The sequence below is a fragment of the Falco cherrug genome, chromosome Z, assembly GCF_023634085.1.
Source record: "Falco cherrug isolate bFalChe1 chromosome Z, bFalChe1.pri, whole genome shotgun sequence".
In the NCBI taxonomy this organism is placed as follows: domain Eukaryota; kingdom Metazoa; phylum Chordata; class Aves; order Falconiformes; family Falconidae; genus Falco; species Falco cherrug.
In genome coordinates, this window is record NC_073720.1 from 19,284,007 (window position 1) to 19,309,246 (window position 25,240).

The 25,240-nt window shown below is 42.4% G+C and overlaps 1 protein-coding gene across 1 annotated transcript; it reads left to right on the forward strand.

The window, feature by feature from the left end:
* Window positions 1-861: 861 nt before the first annotated feature.
* Window positions 862-22,383, forward strand: SNX18 (sorting nexin 18). Its single transcript, XM_005443916.4, has 2 exons — window positions 862-2,706; window positions 19,948-22,383. The coding sequence occupies exons 1-2, from the start codon at window positions 1,131-1,133 to the stop codon at window positions 20,199-20,201; spliced, it is 1,830 nt and encodes a 609-aa protein (XP_005443973.3). The 5' UTR covers window positions 862-1,130; the 3' UTR covers window positions 20,202-22,383.
* Window positions 22,384-25,240: the final 2,857 nt, after the last annotated feature.

A 25,240-nucleotide genomic window follows, 5' to 3' on the forward strand; every position in this document is an offset into this window, starting at 1 on the left:
CAACCTCCTAATTGTTCATGAACAGGTAGAACTCTTGAGAGAAACTTGAGAGAAACCTGGAGGGTTCCAAAGAGAGCTCAGAGATGGTTAATCTGATGGTTATCCATGTGATTAGACCACACAGGACCAGGTGCCACAGGAGTTACGAGCAGAAATGACCAGGGCAGGGAAAAAAGCACCAAGATAGGGCTGAGGCTATCCCGCAGAAAACCAGCATCAGCAGCATGGCCGCGTTTTTCAGGAGGGCCAAAATACATATTACCCACAAGCAAAACGCACGCTTTCCTAACGCTAGCCTCACTTCCCATGGTAAGCAACAAGCAGCCGGACGAGGGCCTCCAGAATTAGTGCAACCCCCCCAGCACCTGCCCGGCGCGCTCCCTGCAGATGCCGGGGCGGGATGCCGGGGCGGGATGCCGGGGCGGGATGCCGGGGCGGGATGCCGGGAAGCGATGCCGGCGCGGCGGCGGCAGCGGCCCGTCCCGCCAGCCCCGCGGCAGCCGCGGAGACCGACCCGAGCCCCGGCGGCGCACGCGGGCTGCCGGAGGGGCGCGGGGGCGCGAGGCGCCGCTGCGTGCGCGAGCCGCGGGTTCCCGGCGGCCTTCGGGGAAATCGGCCACCGGGTTCGCAGAGGCTGAAGGCGCAGGTGTCACCGCCCGCAGCACCTCGCGTGAAGCACTCAAGCCGGGGCCGTTCGGCAGCCGCACCGACCCGCGGCAGCCCCGCACCCGCCGCCGCCGGCCGGACGCCAGGGGGCGGGCGGGGAAGGGGCGGGCCGGGCCCATCGATGGGGGCGGCCGCTCTGCGCTCGGCTCCTCCGCCCTGGCTCTCGGCTCTGGATTAGCGAAACTGGCGACGTGGGACGGTCGCCGGCCCGGCCCCCGGCCCGGCCCCCGCGCCCTGCCTCGCCCGCCGGGGTGAAGCAGGGACTCGAGCCGGCCGCGCCGCAGCAGAGCGCAGCCCGGGCAGCCGGCCGCCGCAGTCCCCGCCGCCGGGACGCGGAGGCAGAGGCCGGGCGCGGCGCTCTCCTGCCGCAGCCCCGCCGGCGCGGCGCGGCGAAGGGCGGCGGCACTGCGGCGGCGGGGACCCCCCCAGGGGCGGTCGGGCTGTGGCTGCGGGGCGGCGGGACCATGGCGCTGCGGGCCCGGGCGCTGTACGATTTCAGGTCGGAGAACCCGGGGGAGATCTCGCTGCGGGAGCACGAAGTGCTGAGCCTCTGCAGCGAGCAGGACATCGAGGGCTGGCTGGAGGGCGTCAACAGCCGCGGCGACCGCGGCCTCTTCCCGGCCTCGTACGTGCAGGTGATCCGCGCCCCCGCCGCCGAGCCGCCGCCGCCCGCCCGCTACGCCAACCTCCCCGCCGGCGGCTTCGAGCCGCTGCCGCCCCCCGCCGCATTCAAGCCGGCGACGCAGCAGCCCCCGCCGGCGGCGGCGCCCGAGCCCTTCCCGCAGCCCCCCGCCGCCGCCGGGTACCCCTTCCCGCCGGCGCCCTACGGCGGCTCCTACCAGCCCAGCCAGGGCAGCGATGACGACTGGGACGACGACTGGGACGACAGCTCCACCGTAGCCGACGAGCCGGGCGCCCTGGGCAGCTCCTACCCCGACTACGAAGCGGCGGGCGGCGGGGCCTCCGGCCGCTACCGCCTGTCCACCCGGTCCGAGCTCTCCCTGGGCTCCCGCAGCGGCAGCGGCCACCCGGCCGGCCACCCGCACCCTCACCCGCCCGGCGGCGGCGGCGCCAAGAGCTCGGCCACCGTGAGCCGCAACCTCAACCGCTTCTCCACTTTCGTCAAGTCCGGCGGGGAGGCCTTCGTGCTGGGCGAGGCGTCGGGCTTCGTGAAGGATGGGGACAAGCTGTGCGTGGTGCTGGGCCCCCAGGGGCCCGAGTGGCAGGAGAACCCCTACCCCTTCCAGTGCTCCATTGAGGACCCCACCAAGCAGACAAAGTTCAAGGGCATGAAGAGCTACATCGCCTACAAGCTGGTGCCCAGCCACACCGGGCAGCAGGTGCACCGCCGCTACAAGCACTTTGACTGGCTCTACGGGCGCCTGGCCGAGAAGTTCCCTGTCATCTCCGTGCCCCACTTGCCAGAGAAGCAGGCCACTGGCCGCTTCGAGGAGGACTTCATCTCCAAACGTCGCAAAGGCCTGGCCTGGTGGATGGACCACATGTGCAGCCACCCCGTGCTGGCTCAGTGCGATGCCTTCCAGCACTTCCTCACCTGTCCCAGCACGGATGAGAAGGCCTGGAAACAAGGCAAGCGCAAGGCTGAGAAAGATGAGATGGTGGGTGCCAACTTCTTCCTGACCATCAGTGTCCCTACAGGCCCTGGGGCCAGCCTGGACTTGCAGGAGGTGGAAAGCCAGGTGGATGGCTTCAAAGCCTTCACAAAGAAGATGGATGAGAGCGCCCTGCAGCTTAATCACACAGCCAACGAGTTTGCCCGCAAACAAGTCACTGGTTTCAAGAAGGAATACCAGAAGGTGGGGCACTCCTTCAAGTGCCTCAGTCAGGCGTTTGAGCTGGACCAGCAGGCCTTTTCGGCTGGCCTCAACCAAGCTATAGCCTTCACTGCAGAAGCCTACGATGCCATCGGGGACCTCTTTGCAGATCAGCCCCGGCAGGACCTAGACCCTGTGATGGATTTGTTAGCGCTGTATCAGGGGCATTTGGCCAACTTTCCAGACATCATCCACGTCCAGAAAGGTAATACACCCTTGCCTGTTTACTGAAACCAAGTTTTATGTATCAGGTGTAGGGAGCAGGGGCTAAATTTGCCCCGTGTCTGGTTTGCTGGCCTTGGGTCAAATCTCTCCATGTTTATTCAGGCAAACTGCTGCGAAAAATACAAAAAACACGTCGGTGACAATTTTCATTTTGTGCCAAAGGTCTAGACATAGCTGGGAACTTTACTGGTCAGAGCTTGCTGCATTTGGCCCTGTATCTGAAAGAAACCACATCTGCCTATACTGCTAATACGTTAAAGGTGAATGGGCTTGTTTGCAAACCCTGGAAATCAAGTGGTATGAAAACATCTATTATTTTCTGATATATGTTAGATATCTTAAATCTCTGATCTAGCAGATAACAAATACAAAGTAATCTGAAGATGCAGTTAGTCACCAGATTGACCACCTTGTCTGAGGTGCGCAACGCTGGTGTGTACATTTTGTGGCGTCAAGGCAGTCAGATGAGATGTTTAAAACTGATGGGATTTCTCATTTCAGCCACACATTGAACGTTCTTTTAAGAATTGAAAGAATAATGATCTGTGTTCTTAGCTGGAGTTGTTCATCTTTTGCCCTTATTATCATAAAAAGGTGTTGTTCACCTGTTACCCTTTCAGCATCTTTCTAGCTGAAACATGATTTTGAGGTTCAGATTGCTGTTTGTATGGTGCTTTGTGATCCGTCAGAGAGAAAGAAACTCCAAAAATTAAGGGACCATCTGCTATGTAACTAGCGATGCTTGTGCAGATAAATAGAATTCTGTAGCACTGCATATGTGTGTATGATTTCATATATCCTTCACTATTGTGAATAGACTAGCCCATCACTCATTCTTGCGGTTATGTTCCTTACCTGTAGTTTTCAACTCAAAGACTGGGGGGATTGTGGGCGTTGGGGCTGTAAAAAAGACCAAGAAAATACCACACATGCTCTGCAAAAATGGGTGTGTCTTAACAGTTAGCCGAGAAAATGCATTAACTTTATTGAAGATTATTTTGGGTATTAGTAAGCAGTGTTCTGCATCCCAAAAGGCAGAGCTTGAATTGTCACCCATGGTGAATCAGGTTTTTGTATCCTTAAGTGACATTTCCAGGGTTTTTTTGCGTCTGGAACAGTATGTTGAGTTTGACAATAAAAGAACTGGAAGAGTTTTCTCAATAGCTCAAAAAGGCAGGCTTCCAGGAGGTGTATGCATTATTGCTGGGAAAATCTGAGGAAACAGAGTTGGTACAAAATGCACAATTTGTTGTTACTTAAGAAATAAGCTTTTCATAAAAATTGCATGCATTAAAGTCAGATTTCCATTCTGCTGTCAGATCTTGAAAATTGTGAGTGGAAACTTAAACAATCTTCATATTATTTTGAAGAGAAAAGGGAAGTGTGCAGTCTAACCTTTGAGGAGTTGTTCTGCTAGCTGCTGTGGCATTGTGTTCTGATGACAACTTTCAATTATTTTAGACTTGGAGAGAAGGGTAGCCTTGGCAATGCCTCATGTTTGGGGGCATTTTAAAGTGAGTTGTCAACTAATAATAGGATTATCTGTAAGCTTCTGGAAAAAATTAATGGGAAATATTTTTTATTATGTAGAAAAAGTCAGCAGATTATATATACTGTTTAAAGAATGCATCCTGAGGCTTTAAAGCTATATAGAGTTCTTCACGGCCGTATTTTTGGAGATGAGACTTTGAAGAGACAATTGGGGATAATAAGATATGTGCTTGACTCAACCCAGTTGCACTTACTGGTTGGGTTTACGTTGCTGAACAAGGGAAAGTTGGTCTAAATGAGCTTCCACTAGAGAAGTGCATGGGCATGACTTACGTAGAGTTGATTTTGTGCCAGAGCTCAGTCCTGGAGCTTGTTGGAGGAACATGCAGCCGGCCTGCATGCAGGTGTTCGTGCTCCAGCCCCTGTGGGCTGACACTGCCTTCAGCACAGTATTGCCTCTGGTACATACTTGCCATCAGAAAATGGCATGTGCTTGGAGGTTGATCTCTTGCGTGTCCATGTTCATGATAGGAATAGGGTTGGGACTGGGTTATGCGTTTGTTGTCGAACCCATAACAAAACAGGAAAACTGGAGGAAAGCTGAGAGGAAGATGTTTTCTACACTCGGTACATCGCTGTTTTATTACTCTTAAGAGTTACTTGTATCAAGGTATTACTTTTCAGTTCCCAACTGTAAACTTCAGATGAAAATATGAACTGTTTGAGGCTCTTACCTTGTAAGAGCCTTCTTTTAAATTTACTCTCTGCGATGGTTGGCAGTTTTGAGAATTGTTATTGTCTGTATAGACTAAACAAGTATCTGTTGGTGATAATAGGTCATCTGAAAAATAGAGTTGGTGTGTTTTATTTTCTAGTGTACAACTTATTTGTGCAGTAGAATGACCCCAACGTGCCCATAGAAGTGGTAGAAACAGCAGCCTGATTGATACATTGCTTACATGGCTGTACCTTTAAAAAGATGAAGTCTGAAGTTACAAGTAGTTCTCCTTTGCTTTCTACGTAGTGCAAATATATTGTCCACTTGGGATAAAAACCAAGGCCTTTTCTAGACTCCATTTCTGTATTCCCCTAGACCTTAGAAAAACCAAAAAATAAAGGCAGCTGTGCCCAAAAGGTGCCCATGTTTGTGGGGTAGAATGTTCAACTGCATTGTCCTGCTGCAGTTTTGCTCTGCTGCAGACCGGTAGGTGAACAGCTGCTGAATGTGATTTGGAAGTGTGTTTTGTGGTAGCGACTGAGAAGTCTGCATGTCTGGGTTTTTTTAATCATTTCTGCAACTTCTGCAAAAAGGACTCTGTAAGTCAGAGACAACAATTTCCCTCCATTTGGGCTTTGTCTTTCTTCCTAGAATTATGAACCAAAGCCATGTAAGACCCGCTGTGTGCCTGTTAGCAGGAAGATGTGTTAACTGTTGTGATTTTAATTGCTCTGGGGTCCAGGTGTTTCAGCCTTCTCTGCTGAAGACATCATACATGGCCTGGAATGTACAGAAAGGGATTGTCATTTTGGTCGCTTGTGTAAAGCAGGTGAAGCAATGGACTATGGAAATATTTCCAAACTGTTTATTATCTTACTAATATTTTACATATTTCATGAAATGGTAATAATGTCAGTGGGAGATTTTAAAAGATTCCTTTCCCTCAGCTTCCTTTGTCTTGAGCACCCAGTGTTTAAGGAATTTTCTGTGAGGGAAGGAAGAGTTAAAGTTCCTGCTCCAGAAGAGGCAGAGGGAGAATTTGAACTTTTCTGCCCCACATGCCAGTTGAGGAGTAACTTGTCGGTGCTTTGTGAGAGACCTTACCCAGTTTTGTGCATGCTCCAGTTCAGGTCTGAAGATTCATTGGATTGAGCCCTACAGCGAAGAATGTGCCAAGCTGGAAGACCCACGTTTCCATCTGGAAGTGCTTGGTTTGTGAGTCACACTGAGGCTGGCACAGAGCGTATCAGCCCCAAGGCATACATCTCTTACAAATAACTTGTTTTATAGGTTTTATTTGGAAAACTAAGCAGTTAGGGGGCAACTGGTACCTGTAAGGCTAGATGATGGCAGAATGGTGTCCTAAGCATCTAAGCACCCAAATACTTCTATGAACCTAGTGCTTTTGAAATGCTTACATGAAAGTATTCCTGTGCGTACCTGAGTTTTTTGGAGTGGAAGATCCAAGTATGTTAGACAGATATACTTAGTTTTCTTTTAGCCTCTGGCAAAGCCTTTGTAGATGAAGAACATGAAGTTTAGTAGGCTCAAAAACTAAGCTGCACTTCCGTAATTTTGCACAACTGGAGTATTTTTCAAGAAAGACTAGATTCAGTTGCTTTAATTTTGAGAAGAAGGGCAAGCTCCAAACTTCATTTGTAATGAATAATATCTTCCTTTCTGTGTTTTTAAGGTCTGTTTGTGGAAATTCCCTAGGCGTTCTTGGCAAAAGCATCCCTAAATATTAATCGCTGGAGCTTCACTCAACTGTAGAGCTCTCAACTGTGATCTTCCCTCTTCAGTAGTCTTCAACATAAATGCTCACTGCAGGTCCATGCAGGTTCAGAAAATTTATGAACATGTGAGAATTTGAGATAGTGTGTGTTAGTACTCTAGCTCAAGCTCATGTTTGTCTGCCTATCTTGTCTTCATATTTGCTTAGTGAGAGTAGAGAAGTTACATGTTTTCTTTCTTTGAAGTTTTGTTTGAGGAATTAATATAATTGGCCACATGTGATTCCTGAAAGTGGAAGAAATGCTAACTTGCTGTTTCATCTCTGCTTTCCAGATTTCCCCTTTCTCTTAACATTATGATGTCAGTGCTAGACAAACTTTTGGTTAAGATTTTTGCAAAACAGATTTGAGAAAGTGGTTTAAATGTTTTCTAAGGTGTAGGCAGCAATTCCATTTCCTCTGCATGCCAAGGTTTAAGAGAATTATTTAAACAGACAGCTGAATGGCTTTTTTGCTTCTTGATCACTGTGAACAAAGTAAAATAAGGTAAATGATCTTACTTACTGAAGCAACCTTAATTCTGAACAGTGGCTTTAAAGAATGTGCTGGGTGTGTTTTTAGAATATCTTATAAAAATTATAGGCAAAAATAAGATGCCACTTAGAAATGCATTTAAAAACCCCAAACAGCATTAAAACCTGGAACACCATAACATTTTCAGCAATATTTTTTTTGCAGGGGGAAGGAGGGGTATGTGTATTCACAAATAAATCAGACATCAAAATTCGCACCCAGAATTTTATATCACAGTGTAAAAGGAGTGCTTTTCTCTCGTACTTTCTTTCTAACCTCTTAAATTTGTTGTGCAGACATGTCTTTTCCATCCTTGTTTGTCCTTTTTTTCATCTTCACCCACTCCACTCCCATCCCTCTTTGCACTGACGTTCAACTCAGGTAGCCACTGGCTAAAAGCTAGGCACTTAATCCTTGTGAAATGACCCTTGCAACAGTAAAAAGAGGTGGATACCTACTTTTCATCTGTTTAAGGACTTAGAAGAGAAAGGATGGATTGACCCATGATGACTTTGTATTTTTTGCCCTGTCAGCCTCCCCACTGCTGTTACAGCGATGATACAGCATTGTCTGCTTGCTGCTGAGTCACCCAGTATTGCCTCCCAGTATCTGAAGGTAACCTGAAGGAAACTGAGACTTTTAGATGGTTAAAATGTGAAAGAATCTTCACATTTAGAAATTGTATAGGACGATAGCATCTTTGGTGTTTGTGAAATCAGAAGACAACAATGAACAATATTAAAATTGAGCGGTAGCCTTACTTAAAGAAGGTTAAACAGGAAGAGGGCGAAAAAAAGGACTTCTATTCCCTGTCTAAAAGATGCATAAGTCTCTTTAAAGTATGATCATTATTTTTTTCTTTTCTGCTCCCTCCGCAATCTCTTCTTACGTTAGCTTTATAAGGGAGCAAGATTCATGCAGTCGTGATGTCTTTCTCTTTCCTGTTACCTTTTGAAACCTGCTAGCCTGATACGATACACGTTTGATGACAAACATTTTGCAGCTGATAAAACTCAGTGAGTTGTTGGGGTGTTTTTTTTCAAAAACAGCTGGTAGCAGAGGAAGAGTGTAACTGTTCCTTCCTGGGGAGGGACTGCACGTGTTACTGCACACCAGAAGGTCTGTCCAGACTGCCCACTTAGTCCCAACAGGCTGGAGAAGTTTTGATCAGAGATCAGAGCTGTAGGTTTGGCTGCAGGCAGTGCATTATCACCTCTTGTGCTCTTAAGGGTGCTTGCTCACCACAGGCAGCAAGGCCCTGTCTGTTGGGAAAAACTTGTGGGCAGCAAGAGGGGGTAGACACTGAGGAGTTAAAAACCATATTGTAGAAAGAGGAAGTAATTTTATTTCAAAGACTATGTAATACCTTTACAGCTTGAAGCTTAGGAAGAATCCAGCTAGTGAATGGTTCTCTTGCAGCTGAGAGCTCCAGGTCTTGCTAAAAGGACTTCCATCCAAACAGGGAAGACAAGAATTGGTAGACTGAAAGTGGAAAGTGGCTCTCAGAGTTCTTGCAAGTCTATGTAACCACATTATCAAAACCAAACAAGCTGGCCAATTTTTTTTTATTTTGCAGGTCACTTTTTAAACAAGGACATGTTTCAGCATTTCCAGGTCTTTCCATGACTTCATTGTTAAGACTTTGTTTGAACAGTTAAAATGCCAAGTTAATGTGGGCAGACTGTATAAACTCATCCAGCTGGTACCTTATTTCTTTTAAATTGCCTTGTACAAATAGCACAGAATTTTAAAATTCTAAGTAAAAAATGAAATCATATTTGGCTTAGCACCCAAAACATGTCTTATCAGTCTTATAGACTAGAGCAAACAAATGGCAAACACTTCTACACGATCTTATTTATATCTTTCACGAAGGCTGTGAGGTTTTAAATAAAACAAAGGAAAAAACAATTTAGTGAAAAGTGTGTAAATTTTGGAGTGTAATCATGTGAGATCAGTATTAGAATATGCATTTAAACAGTCTATTCAGTTCTTGTCAGTGACTTCAAGTTGTTACTGTAGCAGAGCAGCAAGAAGCGGGATGGTTTCAGCCTTTCTTTTAGGTAGGTGCACATCACAGGTGAACAACTCCTGTAACTGTAATGAACTAAACTACCTTTTTATGCCTACATGCAGTTCTTTCGTAACTGAAAAGCAGATCATGCTATGACTAGGAGTTTACATTGCTTTTTTGCCCCATGGTGAAAAACAACTTGTTATTCTAGTTTTTTCAGGCTTACAAATTTCAGTCTTTATATGCATGATTAGCTCTGCTGGCTGAAAATTTACTGAGGAAATACCCATTTTACCAAGTACCATGATAATGACGCTACATTTTCAATCTGCTTTAAGTTTTATGTAAGCCCAAACTCAAAGCAGTAGATCGCTTCATCCTAAAAAGGCAGGCAATTCTCTTCTGCTTTATAAAACAATATTATCTGTATATTATAATATGTACTATAGTAATATAGTAAGTTAATCAAGTTACAGATTTACAGTTTTAAATTAATTAACATAACAATATATAATGTATAGCTCTTGTTCACATGTTCTGTCTTGTATTATATAATATATTTTAATTGGTTACATTATTGATGGTTTACCTTGCATATTCTGCTTGCAAAAAGGAGTCTACTTTGTTTTGTCCTTACAGAGATACTACAGCATTCAGATCTCTAAGAGAGAGCATTTAATGGAGTGATATCTGCATTTCATTTGGATCTCAACTCTTTTCATATGAATTTATGTTGAACTGTCTATGCATGTTGTATTTGCTCATCTTAGGACAGCAGCTGAGCTTAGCAGATGGTGATGGACAAACACCATAAATTGTGCTCACTCTTTGCTTCCCTTTAGCCTTTACAGAGAACAACATCCAAAAGCAGGTTCTTCATTGCACCCCAATAAAGAAAGGATGTAAGCGTTGGTGGAACCTGCATTTATACTTGCTTCTCTTGATAATGGTATATTGATACGCAGTGTTACTTGTCTTCTGCTGCCCACCCACATCCCATGAATCCTGCAACAATTTTGAAGAAGTTACCATTTGATGTAATGATACTTACATCCATTTTGGCCCTGACTGATATTAATCTTCTATAGATAGAGAGGATACATTTCTGTTCCTATGCAGTTAACCAGTTTCACTGAAAATTAATTTATATCACGCATGCAAAGCATCATTTTTGATTTAGATTGTTGTCTTGAAGTCAGCATTATGAACAGTGTATTAACAAAAGCTGTTAAGTCTGTAGCATCATTCTAATAGAAAACTGCTTGTTCTTCTTAACATCCTAATTGGGAGAATTAGTGTTCAGTAGTGATGACAACCAAACTGTGATAGACCAACTTAAACTCTGGAAAAACAGATTTGTCTTAAAAGCATCTTCAATGCCCCATTTAGGTGTAAGCTAGTAAGAAGCACTTAAAATCACTGAGAGGTTTCCTCTTGGTACTTCCGCAGTTTGCAATTGCTTAAATTTTAATGCATTCACCCTGGAAAACATGACTGGCTTTCTAACAGGCAAATGTGCCGTGTTTCTAGTGATCAGTCTAGTTTGTTTCACTCCTTTCTGTCCTCCCAGTCTGCAGCGTCAGCTGAAGCCATAGAAAAGTAAAACTCTGTAAATGGTACATGTGAGTACCGAAAAATACAGACTGCCTTAGAATTGGGCAAAACTAGCCTTACCTAATGTTTGCCTCTCAGGCTGTGGTGCAAAATGCTATGTTTGTGATAATGGACAGCAATATACACAATTTAGCTGGATTTTAAGACCAAGTTATTCCTGACTGGCCTCCTTTCAGACATCGCTGTAGGTACCTGTAGTCAGAACTCCTCATGAACGCAGTTTAAACTTCAGTGGCTGAAATGGGGTCATATGTTTGCTTAAAACACAGTTTGTGTACAATACATCTGAAGATGCATTAGTTTTAAAGTCACTGCATTCAAGATTTGAATGGAAAATTCCATCCGATTTTGCAGTTTTTACATGCAGTTACTTAGCAGTATGGGCTTTTTTGTTTTGATAATGGTGTTGTGTGATGCAGTAGGTGCAATAAATGATAATTCTGTTCTGTTTCTTTCGTTCATTTTTGCTGTCTTGCTCTCACCTCCTGTTACCAGCTGTGTCAAGGGCAAACTATGGCTTGTTTCTTGCATAGCAGTGTGGAAGTAGCATGACACAAGAAAACATTAATGCTGGAGGTGCTGCACACCAAAGCTTGTAGTTCCTTGGAGGGACTCTGGAAAGGAAGTGCACATTGCCAATATGATAATTTAAATAGCTGTCAGTAGCATGAGCATTTGAGAGCCTCTGAACCTGCAGAGGTATTAAAAGTCCTAAATAAATTGGCTATGTATGCTTTTCCTACATTTGTGTACACCAGCTGGTGCATGTATACACAGTGAGTCCAATCAGGTCTTAAATATCTCATTTAAATTTTTTAAAAAAGATTAGTTAGACATATATAGTATCCATTACTCCGGTAGTTCTTTAAAATTGAGTGACATTTGACACTGCATTCTAACACTGTTAATCGGTTTTATATTAAATAAATCAACATACATGTTAAAACCACCAGATGAGGTTAGAACTAATTAAGTTTCTGAAATCTCTAATAAAGACTGTTTTATTTGTGCATGATATTTGGATTGTGTAGATTAGAAGGTGATTCCATCTTGAACTGAAGAATATATCTGGGTGACAGCTTTCGGTGAGCTTTGCAACAGGGTAACTGGAAGAAAAAAATCTGTCTGATGTTAATAATCCTGCAGTCAATGTTAACCTAGATGTTAGCACAGTACTGTAATTTATGAGCCTAGATTTGTAGGATGGCATAATTTTATTGGGGGGGGGGTCGAGCAGTGGACAACAAAGTAATAAAAAACAAACTTCACTTTCTAAACTATCTTTAGACTGCAGATTCTGAAAGCATTAAAGCCATTTTCACGCATCTATGAAAAAAAAACCCTGTAATACTAAAGTAATTACAATTTGATATGTTTTTTATATATTTCTAACTTTCACTATGGAAAAGAGAGCATTGCTAAAATAGTTTTGCACTCTTAAGGAGAAGAATATCATCTTTGAATTAGAAAGACTGGTTTTGAAAACTGTTGTATTGGCACTTTCAGAAAGAACAAGTGATTTCATCATTTTGCCTTTGATGTCAAGATCACTTGCTTTTAATGTTTAAATCTGTAAAACCAGATGTTAAAGTAGCAAATCATTCCTACATTAATTACTGTAATGGTACTTTTCCCCTCTGACATTTCTTTTTCTACAGTTCAGTCTTTACTGGAGTGGTCCTTTGGTTTTAATTTCAAGCAGATTCCTGTTATGCTGTTTTCCATTCTAAATCTTGGCCAGAAAATGTAAAGAATTTGCAGAATCTTAATGTAGGCTTCTTTTGTTAATCTGTGCTCAGAGCATTCGTAAGCAAATAATCTGTCAATGCAGTAAAACCTCTATTCTGCTGCACACAATTTCGTTGTTTCAGTTTAAATTGAAAGGGGGAAGTTTGGGGGCTTTTTTTGGAGTAGGATTTCATGTTATGTGTAATCTTGTGTGGTGCTTCGGCAACTTCCCTTGTGTTGGAGCTAATGATTGTGTAGCCCTGGGCTGAGCTGGATCACATAACTACGCCATTGATAAAACTAAGGCACCATCTCCGTCCCCTCCAGGCCAAATGCAGTTTTTTATTGGATTAGTCATTTGAGTTGTCCTGTAACAACATCTTTGCTAGATCTGCTGTAAGTGGGACAGCCATGTAGACAGGCTTGTTCTGGCAGCAGTCTGCTGGATTAGAGATGATGCTGTTTCCTCCACAGTTGTTTCTGTCAGAAGGAGGATAAATCAAAACTGTGCTACATGTAGATGAGCTACCTAGGGTTTGCCTTTTCAAATCTTTAAGCAAAGAGATGTAGTTAAATAAACTCACTGTTAGGTAAGGAAAAAGAAAACATTTCCGGTTGCATTTTCTGCTTTTGTGTCCTTTGATGAAAGCTACATAATGAATGTATCATTTTTTCCTTTCCTTTTAGAGATGGTGTCTCATACTTAGAACCGTGTCCTGTAATAAAAGTAACGCAAAGGGAGTTAGACTAGTTCAAAGCTCTCCCTTCAATAGCATGTTTTGAAAGACACATCACACCTCCTGTTAGACCATTTAATATGACAGGCATACAAATGGTGTGGAAATGTACGTTGGTTTACTTACTAGAAAGTAATGCACCATATTTTATTTTGTAGCTTTCTGATAGTAGAAATAAGAAAAACTGTTTGTTGCACAGATCATTTCATTTGCACAAACTTGTGAGGTACAACTGCTGAGAAATTTTCTTTGTCAAACTTGGCTGTTTCAAAGATCACCGTGTTTCTGACCCTAGTTGTCCTTTCCTGTGAGGGAAGCGTCTCTCATAGGAGCCTTTGGACTTCGATGTGAGGTTTTGCTGTTGCACTGAAGCCTGTTGGCTGGGGACTTGTCAAATGTGGTGTTCAAGAATATGGTGCTCTTTGGTTTTGCCACAGTTACCACTGATAACAAGGCCAGAACAATCACCCTCCTCTGTTTTTTCCCATTCTGCCGTTTTTATGGCTGCTGTCCTTTTCAGTATCATTTTATGAATAGAGTCTACAGACAGAATCTAAGTGCAGGTTTGTGGTTGGAGGAGTTGGTGGCCAGGTGCTTCATTTCTGTCCCTCTGAGCAGTTACTGCTTCTCACCTGCAGCACAACCAGCAACGCCAGCAGCGTGCTGGCCAGTGCTCATCTCCCTCCTGGTAGTGCTGGAGCCAGCTGGGGAAAGGCAAAGAGCGGCAAAGGCACTTGAGGAGCAGCATATACTGTTGGGCTGGCACCTACTTCACTGCTTCAGTCTCCCACCCTGCCCCAGCTCCATTAGAAATGTACTTCAGAAGATAACAAACTTGTAAGACATCAGGGCAACCACAGGACCACCTTTTTTTCCCCCCACCATGTCGTCTTTTGTTCCCTTTGCAGTTTTACAATAATTCTTTAACTCAAAGTGCAGAGTAACATGAACATGAATATTTGCTGGGTAACTGACATATATGTAAACTGTTATTTCACTATTAGTGAAAGAAATCTGTTTGCTCTGTTATAGCATAATTAATCACTGAAGTGAAAGAAGTATTTTAAGAACTGCAATGATAAGGTCATTACAATTAGAGGGTCTGAAACATTAACTTGTTGGCTACTACAAGCTGGGTGAGTTTGTAAATTCAGTATTTTGGAGTGAGATGCTGACGACATTGATATATTGGTGACTTAATGATGATACGTGTTCCTGGGAGTGACTGTGAATCGCGGACCTCCCTGACTCCAACAGATACTTACTGCTGCTCAAGTGCTATGCTCTGGCAGTGTTGATCTGATACTTACTTGAATTTTGTCCCATATGCAGAATTACTGTATGCAGTTAAACCATTGCTGCTACAGCAATGATTTTTCAGAAACTGTATCAGTAATTACTGCTCATGTTTTTTAAGAATCGAGCAAGCCCAGCTGTGAAACAGATGTCCACTGTAGTAAGCACCATACAAATGCAGAGCAAAAAATGGCTCCTGCCCTGAAGAATTCCCTTTCTCTTGGCTTGTCGTTATTTGGATGAGCTTCAGAGACAGCTGACGTTTCACTCCTGACTCCTGTATGCGGCAGTCAAAAGCTGATGTTCAGGTATTTTGAGAAGAGTTGGAAACGGAGCAGCAGGAGGATGGTACACCCTTAGCATTTACTGCTCTTCTTTGTCTTCTGATTGCCCATGCTGGCAGGGGCCGGGCAGACCTGGCTTCAAATGAGACAAAGGAGTTGAATGAAGAGCAGTCCTGATTGCAGCGTTCGTGAGCTGAGCCCCACAGCTTTTGCCTTCTGCCACATTGCAGGGTGCAGCTTGTCTGTTTCATGTACAGTAAGTGTGAAGAACCAGTGTAGGGCTGGCTGCTGGTAGGCTGATCATACCATGCAGCTGTAGAGCTTGGAGACACATACGCACCAGCATGGGTTTACATGTATACACACATACTTACAGTGTGGAGGGAGAGTGGGTACAATTTCAAGTACAGTTTCAAAACCCACTCTTAGTTCACTCTTCAAACAATCTCAAAGCACTTTTTAGTGTAATAAAAGTGCCGGTGATGTGAAAACACATTGTTTGACCCAAACTTGAGTGCTCCCAGGTTCAGAAATTCTTTTATTTCATTTTCCGCAATGTATATGACTCTCTCTGCCTTGTTGCAACCACGTTTGCATGGGCAGCTTACTGGCTCAATACACTTCTTTTTTTCCTGATAACTGCTCATCACCCATTTTAAGTTGCTGTTTGTATTGTGCGCTTTACAGCTTGGAAGTGTTTATTTCTAGCAGGAATTTTACCGTGTTCCTGTCTTCTTGGCTGCTAGCACATTACTTTAAATGTCCTCTGTTAAACATGTGTATTGTGTTGTCTAATCTTACGCTTGAAAACAAGTGCTGAAACCTGTGAGTTTCCCTTAAGCCCTTAGCAGCGTTCAGTGAGCACCACTGTCTGTTTAACATCAGGCTTCAGGGAATGAAAAACAGCATTCGCATCTGCTTTTCCCCACCTTTAAGAACAGAAATAGATGTAGCACACCTTTTTGCAGCATCTTTGACCCAGGCCCCCTTGCTATTTGAAAGCTAGTCCTGATCATTGGGACTCGATCTCCTGACAGAAGGTCTTTTCATTGGACCAGAAGCTTTAAATGCATGGGCAAGACTTTACAGAATCTGTAGAGCCAGAGATAAAGAAACCCAAGAATTTATTTTTAGGTATTTTATCCTGCTGGAAGCAGTGCATTGGTGGATATTTATCCCAGACGTATTCAGCCGGAGGTCTCCTTGAGCTAATATGTATTAGGAGGTGGCTCCTTCTGTTTCTTTTCCCTAAAATATGTGTTAGCCTTTTCTAGGGCTGCCATAATTCTGCTTCTGGTTTTTAAACATATCTTGCTTTTTTGGGTTGTCCAAAGCAATGCTAGACATTCACATAATTAAATTCAGAAACCAGAAGATGTTTCTGCAGGTGTACTTAGACTGCAGGGGGTTTGCTCAGCCTCAACAGCCTGTGATGGCAGCAGCAGGAGAGGGACGTGCTGGATTAGGTGCTGAGGGCAATGGACAGATCAGTGAGGATGGAGGTGCAGGAGTTCATGGTGTAGCCAGGGGTGAAGCAGGCTAAGAGCTGTGGGTGGGAGGCATTAGAGGTTACCATGGGACCTGTCCCCTACTTGGGCATTTCTGAGAAAGGCCCTTGTTTGCAAGCAGGGATGCACACAAGGGGCTGCTTTTTGCTCCCCAAATCCCTCACACTGTCCCCCTCCCGCCTTTCACCATTAGAAGCCTGCCTGGATTGTTGCACCCTTGACATCAATGAATCTCTGCTTCACCTCAGAGTTTTGCTCATGTGAGTTAAAATAAAAGGGCTTTAGTCTATGGAGAAGTGTTTGGAGAAAATTTGGGAATAAATGTAGTATGTTACTGTTAGCAAAGCTGGCTTGCAAAGCCATGCAAACTAAGACTTTTCTAAGATTTACTAAACTAAGTCTTGCCAACTTCAGTAGATGCTGAAAAAAAATAAAATTACATTTTAGAACAAATAATCACTTGTGTCTTAAAATAAAGCACATGGGAGTTTTTTCTGTGTGTTTGGGGAAAGTTCTTTTGATTGTCCTAAAGTAAGCTAAAATTTTCCCTTTATTAAGTTATTTTAAGATTAATTGTTTTACTAATAATTCAACACTTATTCAAAGGCACTTCAAAAAGACAAGCTGGTTTGTACTTAAGCATGTGTATAAGCTTTTGTCATGTATTGCTGATGTCATGTTGTAATCTGTCTAGGTTTCAAAGGAAATCCCACTGTAGGACCAGTGTGAATATATATGCATTAAGAGAGCAGTGTTAATGGTTGCAGGTTTTCCCCTTGGATTCCTTTCACTAATTATAAATCTTCCTTTCTTTTTTTAATGGCAAAAAATGCATAATCCGTAGTATGTCTAGTCTGGAGGGCTTTAGTGTTTGGTAGTACATGTTTTTTATTGATATGAAATAATTTGAAGATTATACTTGCTCCAGAACTTAGTTATGCTTTCAGCTGCTGATGCTGTACATGTCAGGGTTTTTTTTTTTCCAGTTTGGACATTCTAGAAATAACATCTAAAGCTGTTTCCCACATCACAACTGAAGAGTTGTCATGTTTATTTAACCATCTCCATCTGGCTTCCAGTAAGTCCCAAATTTCAGTTTTTCACAGCCGTGCATGGATTCCTGCCATGCCCACAGAATGCAGAGAAAAATTTTGCTAAGCCTCGTTTTGTTTGTTGAAAGAAGCATCCTTTTTTCAGAAGAAGGGTTTAAATATTTTTCAGATCGTTCCCTGCATTGCAGATCCCTCACTCCTTATTTCCCACACACACTTTCCCCACCCTTAGAGGGTAAAATACAGATTTTCTGGCGTGGTCCCACTGCTGGCACCACTGCATGTGGAAAACTTTTTTTTTGTGGTGTTTTTTTGGGCCAGGGTGGAGATGATGAGGTCAATCAGCTGAAGCAACCCAGTGCCAAGCTTTTAGCCACCATGCCAGCATGCAGCAGGGGCCAGGAAAGTCTGGAGCGCTGCCACCACCTCACAGTCCCTGGGGAGAGCTGCTGCCCTTGGCCTTCAGACAGCTCTTTGGCATACCAGATTCGAGTGTGGCCTCTGCCACTCACATACCAGCATCCTTGGCCATGCAGCCAGCAGTCTGTGCTTGCCTTGTTAATAACCTCCCTGCCACAGTTCAAAAAAGAAAAGGAAGATCGTCCATATGGTCTTTCTGCAAGTATGTCACACCAGAGGGGAATTTCTTACTCTCACAACTAAGAGCTCGTACCGGGACTGCAGACAGGAGATGCCATGTACAGTACAGCTTAAATGCAAATTAAGCAGAAAAATATGACTTTTAAGAGTAGAGGAGTACTGATAGCAGAGAGAATATTTTCAAAGTGTTTGCAATCAAAAACACCACCTCAACAGTTAACGAGTTGGTTCTAAAAATGAAAATGGAGAAAAGTCATGTATACTTCTCTTTTAGAAATTCCAGATTTTATTTATAATGCAAGACACAACCCCCGTTTAATTTCAGAAATGCAACACACTATTTTTCCCCAAGTCTGCCATATCATCTGATGTATGAACTTGCTTCTGTCTGGTGAGGGACTGTAGATGGGCAGGGGGGCAAGGGATGAGCCGCAGCAGGCAGGGGAATGTGAGAAGCACTTGAAAGAAATGTGGTGAGCCATGGCCGTGCTCCCCAGTTGCCTCCCAGCCAGCTGTGTGTGCAGCAAACCTAGACGCATCTGTGCACAAGGTCATGCTCCAGGTCTGAACTGCTGAGATGGTCTGGGTGCTGGAGGGAGACACATTCAAAATGCCTTGTTAAACAGGCACGGGAGGGAACAGTCAGAAGATGGTATTACTGCTGATGAGCTGCGTTTTCACTGTTTATGACATCTGGATTCAGGCTGACGGGAAGACAAACCCACTCCCCCAGCAGATAGTGGAGGTTGTCCCCCTGGAATACATAGGCAAAGAGGTTTCTCTGTTAGCTTGCTGGCTAGTTTTGCTGTAGAGGGTACGGAAAAGAATTTCTTCAAGGCAGCGTAAAAGGAGTCCTGTCAGTGAGCTGCAGTCGTGTAGTGCAAGAAGTGTAATCTGAAAGGAAAGGGAGTTAAGGCATTGCGAAGCTGAAGGAAGAAGTAACATAAGTGTGATCATAAAGAATGTAAAAAATGGCCTAGCATCTTGTGAGACTATAAAAGCTGTATTGATCTGATTGGTTTGTTGGGGTTTTTTTGTTTTTTTTTTTAAATTATTTTTATTATATTTAAGGCAAAGTAATTGCTACATGGGAAATCGAGTCCAAGAAAATGAATGCCTTAAGACATACCTTGGTACTCTGTCATATGAGTCTGCTTTGGGTAGTCTGTTTAGGTGATACTTGGGGTTTGTAGGTTGTGTGTACTTCAGTAGTTATTTGGAGAAGGAGGACTGTCAATTCTTTTGGTCTGTTTTTATTTTAGCTCTTGCAGGGCTTTATTAGGTCTACCTGGATGTCTGTGACTTTGAAATAAAGTTTTAGATTCTTGTACTCAATAATTAATTTTGGGGTATCTGTGGCATAAAAGCAGAATGGTGTATTGGCAAGATTTTCTGTATTCAGATTTACTTTTTGATGTTTCACAAAGACTGGGAAAAGTGATGCTTCACAAAATCCAGTTTCTTATTGAGGTTATTTTTCTGGTGTTTGTGTAGGCTTAAATTGATCTGACTAGTTTTCTAGTGCTTTCATTTTTTCCACTACTGGTATATTTATCAGCTGTTCTCTGAAGGATGCCATCTGATTTTGTTAAGATTGTGAAGTAGACACGTTTTACTAACTTTCGCAAGCTAGAGCCTTAAAAAAAGTGTGTTTTTTTAAAGAAAAAGATTCACTATTCTGTTATTTTTTTATATGAAAAAAGCTTTTATTTTGTTTCTTATTATTCATACATCTATATATATGCACACATATAAATATCTTTGGAATGAGCCTTATACAAATCCTTAACGTTATTAAATCACTTGTTAAACTACAGTAGTCAAGTCTACATTGTGCTCACAGTTCAACTATGTTGTTTTGTTCTTTACACAGGAGCCCTTACCAAAGTAAAGGAGAGTAAGCGGCATGTGGAAGAGGGCAAGATGGAGCTCCAAAAAGCTGAGGGCATTCAAGAACGCTGTAACATTATTTCTTTTGCAACCCTAGCGGAAATTAATCATTTCCACAAAATCCGTGTGAGGGACTTTAAATCACAGATGCAGCATTTCTTGCAACAGCAAATACTCTTTTTTCAAAAAGTGACACAAAAGCTAGAAGAAGCTCTTCACAAGTATGACAGTGTTTAATCTCTGGACTTTGATTTGTGGACTGCCCTACGCATGAACATGACCCAGGCAGCAGAGCAAATGCTGCTGCTGCTGAAGAACTGTTGCCAGTGGTAGATGGTGGTGCAAGGATGGTTGTGTGTTCACCTGGAACCCCAGTTTGATCTCCAGTTATATAGAAAGGAAACAGTTATAGGGCTATGTAGTAGAAACAGTACGACACATTGTAACTAAGTTATACTGTGTATGCCTACACTACCATTGTAACTTTTTTGAAATAATGATTATACTATTTGCCTTACTGCTTTTTGAAATACGGTATTTTAGTGCATACTTTGTAGACCTCAAAACCCTTTGGGTCTTTAAGGAAGCTGGCTAGATAAAAGCCTGCTTCAGATGCCTTTTTACTTTCCTAGATTTGGATTTCCTAAATTCAAACAATTCTCTGTTTACAGACTCCTACTAGAGCAGCTATATGATTCTGTGCCTTTAGACTCTATTTTTCCTTTTCTAGTAAGTCACATTTTTATGATTGAATGAATGAAGGGTTGATGCCTATGTAGAAACTGATTATGAAACCTCACATTGACTGGAAAAAAATCAGCTGCCATCCAGTTTGCACAGCAAGTACTGTCTTACAACAAATGTTGGCTCAAGAAGAACTTAAATCTATTCACACTTTCTCTGCAAATGGAGACTACTTGTTACATGTACTACGATGTTAAGCACATATACAAAAATACACCACTTAATTCCCTTTCCAAAATGAATAATACAGTGAGGAGTTGTTTGTTGTTTGCTTTTTTTTTTAGTATACAGCTTTACTGTGCGTGAAAATTTGAAGAGCTAGCCTAATAAAATTATGTTTATCAAGGGGATATGAATGCAAGCTATGTAGCTGGAACATTTTTTTTAAGTTTTAAATGATCTGCTCATTGTTCAGTTGCTGATTCAGTTTTAACTTCAGACTTGCATCTGCACTGCCAGTTGTCTGAGTTGAAACTCCACTGTGATTCATTAGTTTACTAAGTTACAAATTTTCAGGGATGTTCAGTAATACAAATGATCTGAAATAAGTCATGGCTGAACTGACTTGGAAAACAGGTGGCATTTTTATGTTTGTAACACTCAATAATTAACAATTGTCTTAATTTTTGTATAAATATTTTTGACAAGCAGGGTGCATTTATATATATGTAAACACTATCTTTTAAAGAGTTTCCTGGCTTATTTTCCTTGATTTAAGTCTATGTTTCTTACCTATTGGTTTCCTTCTTATAGGTCAGTATGAAAGAGGGTTTCTTTTATCCTATCTTTTTTCTCCTAAACAAAAATGACAAAACCTTCCAAGGAAGCAAAATGTTTACTTTTTTGTTTTAATTAAATTAATCAAAGATAGCTTAAACAAATGAAAGCCTGGAAAAGGAAGTTAAGCGCAACAGTTACATTTAAGTACAAATCATTCCTCACCTGTGCAGCAGAGAAGTGCAGTTCTGTTTGCTCGATTATGTGAGTTTCTGTAGCTTAACCCCACACATCTGTTTTAGAGGAATAAAAGCAGGAATGTAGTTTTGATTTTAAGATTCATCCCCAAATGCTTGGAGATTGCTATTTTGCGCAAGTTGTGTTTGGCAGTGCTTCTAGTACATACTCAAAGAAGTAAAATACAGAATAATGAAGAGGAAAGAAACAGTGTTTGTAAAAGAAATGATAATCAATGAGGAAAGGCTCCGTTTCCAGGCTATTAAAGGAGTGCTGCAAACAACAAAGTTGACCATAAAGTAAGGACCACATTCATAGGGCTGACGAGCTCTGTATCTTTCTCATGGTGTCTTGTTCTACATTCAAAACTCACCACTTTCCCTAATGGCTCTTTGCAGCAGTACTGCAGCTTCCCTTATGTCATTTCATTGTGTGAGATAGTGATGAGCTAGGTTTGAGCTGAGTTCCATGGCTTATGTTTGCTTAGGCCTGATACTGTTTTATTAAATGTCTTTGCAGTAATTAGGTCAGACCACAATCAAACTAATTTTGTGTGGAGGTATTGAGACCTGTTCAGAAATCGATCTTAGTCTGGTTGAAGTATTCTAGGGGTTAGTATTAATGACATGTATGTGTCCAGGAGGAAATTAAGCTGTGATATGTATACATACAACATTACCAGACAGGTACAGTTTTCTCAAATAAACTGTCATGGCCTTCACCACACCTTCTCATTTGTGAATTTTTGGGGTGGTGGGAGAGTGGGGGTGCTAAATTGGTTAAACTTGATGTACCAAAAAAGCTTGATGGAATCCTGAATCCAAATTGTTGCAGAGTTCAGAAAGGTTCAAATCTACATCTATATTAACATCTTCCTTTTCTCCTTACTCATGGTAGGGTTGGAGTTAAACTGATGTAGGGAGCCTAAACTCGGTTAATGTAACTGCACTATATGGTTTTAATTTTATTTGGAACAAGTATGGCATTGACCACTCATGACTGACAGATTACTGGATGGTGTGATCTGAGATCTGCATGTACTTTACAGTTAAATGAATGTATATTGTGTGGGACTTGTGAAGCATCAAAGGAAATCTAACAGAATCCTTTTAAATAAATAAATGTGAAGGAAAGCAAATTATCTCGCTAGCATAATGGTAAATGCCTTTGCTTTAATCCGTTCCTGTAATTTGTTTTTGATGCATTGCAGTTTTTGCGTCGACAAGTAGTAAGTATCTGCTACACTTGTTGGGGATTAGAGAGGTTGAACTGAAAGGTGCAAGAAGATCCACTGAGATACTGGTTTCTGTTAAAGTGCTGAATCCAATGAAAACTGTGGAATGAACCCATCAGAGGAACATACCTACTTGGAATCACCAGCAAATGGAGTGTGAATAATGTTTCTGTTCAAATTGCAGGTTTCTATTTAGAAATTATGAACTTGGTAAAATAATTAGATCAGTACATTTTCTAGCCCTTTTGTCATCTCATACTTGCAGAGAAGACAGTTGCCTCTATTTAGACTTCTACATGTTTTCTAGATTCTTTCTACCACTTGCAGGGCCCAGTGACATCATATGCTTGATTTATAAGTGTTGTAAGACCCAGCTTAGATCAGTAGGAAAAGTATATGCTGATGAAACATTCGAGACAAGCACCGACAAAATCTGAAAAAAAAATCCAAAATGGAAGAATATGTTGCATATGAAATTGATATCTTTTTGGAAAATGTTAATCAACTGCCAACGAACATTAGCTGCTGCGGCAGAGGTATCTTTCTGGTGAATTACAAGACTCTGTTTGCAGTACCTTCCTATTTTGTCAGACCTTCACTATTCCAGCTAACATCTTCCATGCTGGTTGTCTGCTCCAGCCTGAATTCTTCTGGGAAACTTAAATGAAAGCTGTTCAGCTATTTCTCAGAAGGAGATCATAAAAATAAAAAAAGGGTTTCTTCCTCTTAAATCTTCTAAAAAGTTTGGCTTGTAAGCTGTAGTTCTTTCATACTCTGAAACAAGGACCTGAAATTTGGCAGACTTGTTACCTTTTGCATCCTTAGATATGCCTGCTGCACTGCCTGTGAAAATTTGTCCAAATATTTCCAAGTTAATCTAAGGTTTCCTCAAGCTCTACTGTGCTTAAGTTTGACAGATAAATTTTCTGTAGCTCCCTTTGCTCCAAGCAATCTTGGTTCCTTGGTCAGCAGCAGCTGTGTGAGAATTCCTCTATAATTGTTTTTCCCTTCATCCAGAAGGCGCTGAACCTCCCAGACCAGAAGCTGAGAAAAGCTGTCAGAAGATCCTGACGTGGCAGCTTTTTGAGCCTGACCACAGGAGGAGAGAAGCAGAAGCCCGGAACACAAGTTTGAAGTTGGGCCTGGCAGCTACACCAAGGTGGAGGTTGGAGATGGTCAGGGAGGAACACATGGGGACAAAGATCAGAAAAGGGCAAGGACAGAAAGCCCTGTGACTACAAAAGCCTGTTCCACCAGTCCCTGATGATGCCTTGGGCCTCCAAAGCATCCATGTCCTTTTGCTGTTACTACATGGCCATAATGGGCAGGCACAAAATGGGTAGAGTTCTAGTGGTGAGGACAGCAACATTTTGTTTCTGTCACTAGAAAGTACTTTCTTTGCTCGATGGTCAAAGGTCTGATATGGCAGTTGAAAAGTTGAGCTCTGTTGGTGGAACTGTAGATTTCAGGACTGAAGGAGATGCCATTAATGCAGGCTTTGTCAGGCAGCACTGTGGGTGTCGGTACAGCTCCCCATGCTCTGTTATCTGGTTTTTTTGGGGGGGAGAGAAGAGCAAATCAATTTAGCAAGTTGCACACTACAAAACAACTATATTAAAGAATGCTAAGATCGATCACTAAATTAAAAAAAGTTAGGAGATTTCAGAATTAAGGTTGCCTGTGTAATAATATATCAAAGCACATCATGGTACACGGTCACATAACATCTTTTCCACCACTTCCCTGCCTAATTCAGTGCGCAGGTGATACAGCGGCCTCCTAGTCAACCAAAGTCTTTCAGGGAGGGTGTTGTGTGTATAATCCTTACTTTTACAACATCAGTTGTATTCTGCACAGTGAGAAAGGAAGGCAGCAAGAACATCAAGTAAGGGTCTCTCTCAGCCTGCAGAGGGATCGATGCTCAGGGAACTCAACTCTGTCCCTGCCTGTACCCAAGTTCATCTATGCAATGCAAGCCACACAAAATAAATTATTTGTATGAAGGGTAGGCTTGAGTTTAAACTCAGGGCTTACTCTGAAAAAAGTACTGGGCATTCACAGTTTTTGCTGAAGTTTAGGGACATTCTGCTTTGAATAGAGAAAATGCTACAAAATGCAAAATTTTCTGAAAAAAAATAATCAGGAATTAATTTCTTTAAGTAGACCACCACAAATTAAGAGGAGACTCATAATCTTACCAGCTGCAAAAGGGGAGTAATAAACCCAGCTTATTCTGCTGGAACATGAATATAAACTCCTTGAAATAATAGAGTTTTCAGATGTTGCTTTATTAAAGTTTAAAAAAAAATCTCAAACCCTCCTAAGGAAATTAATGCTTCATCTT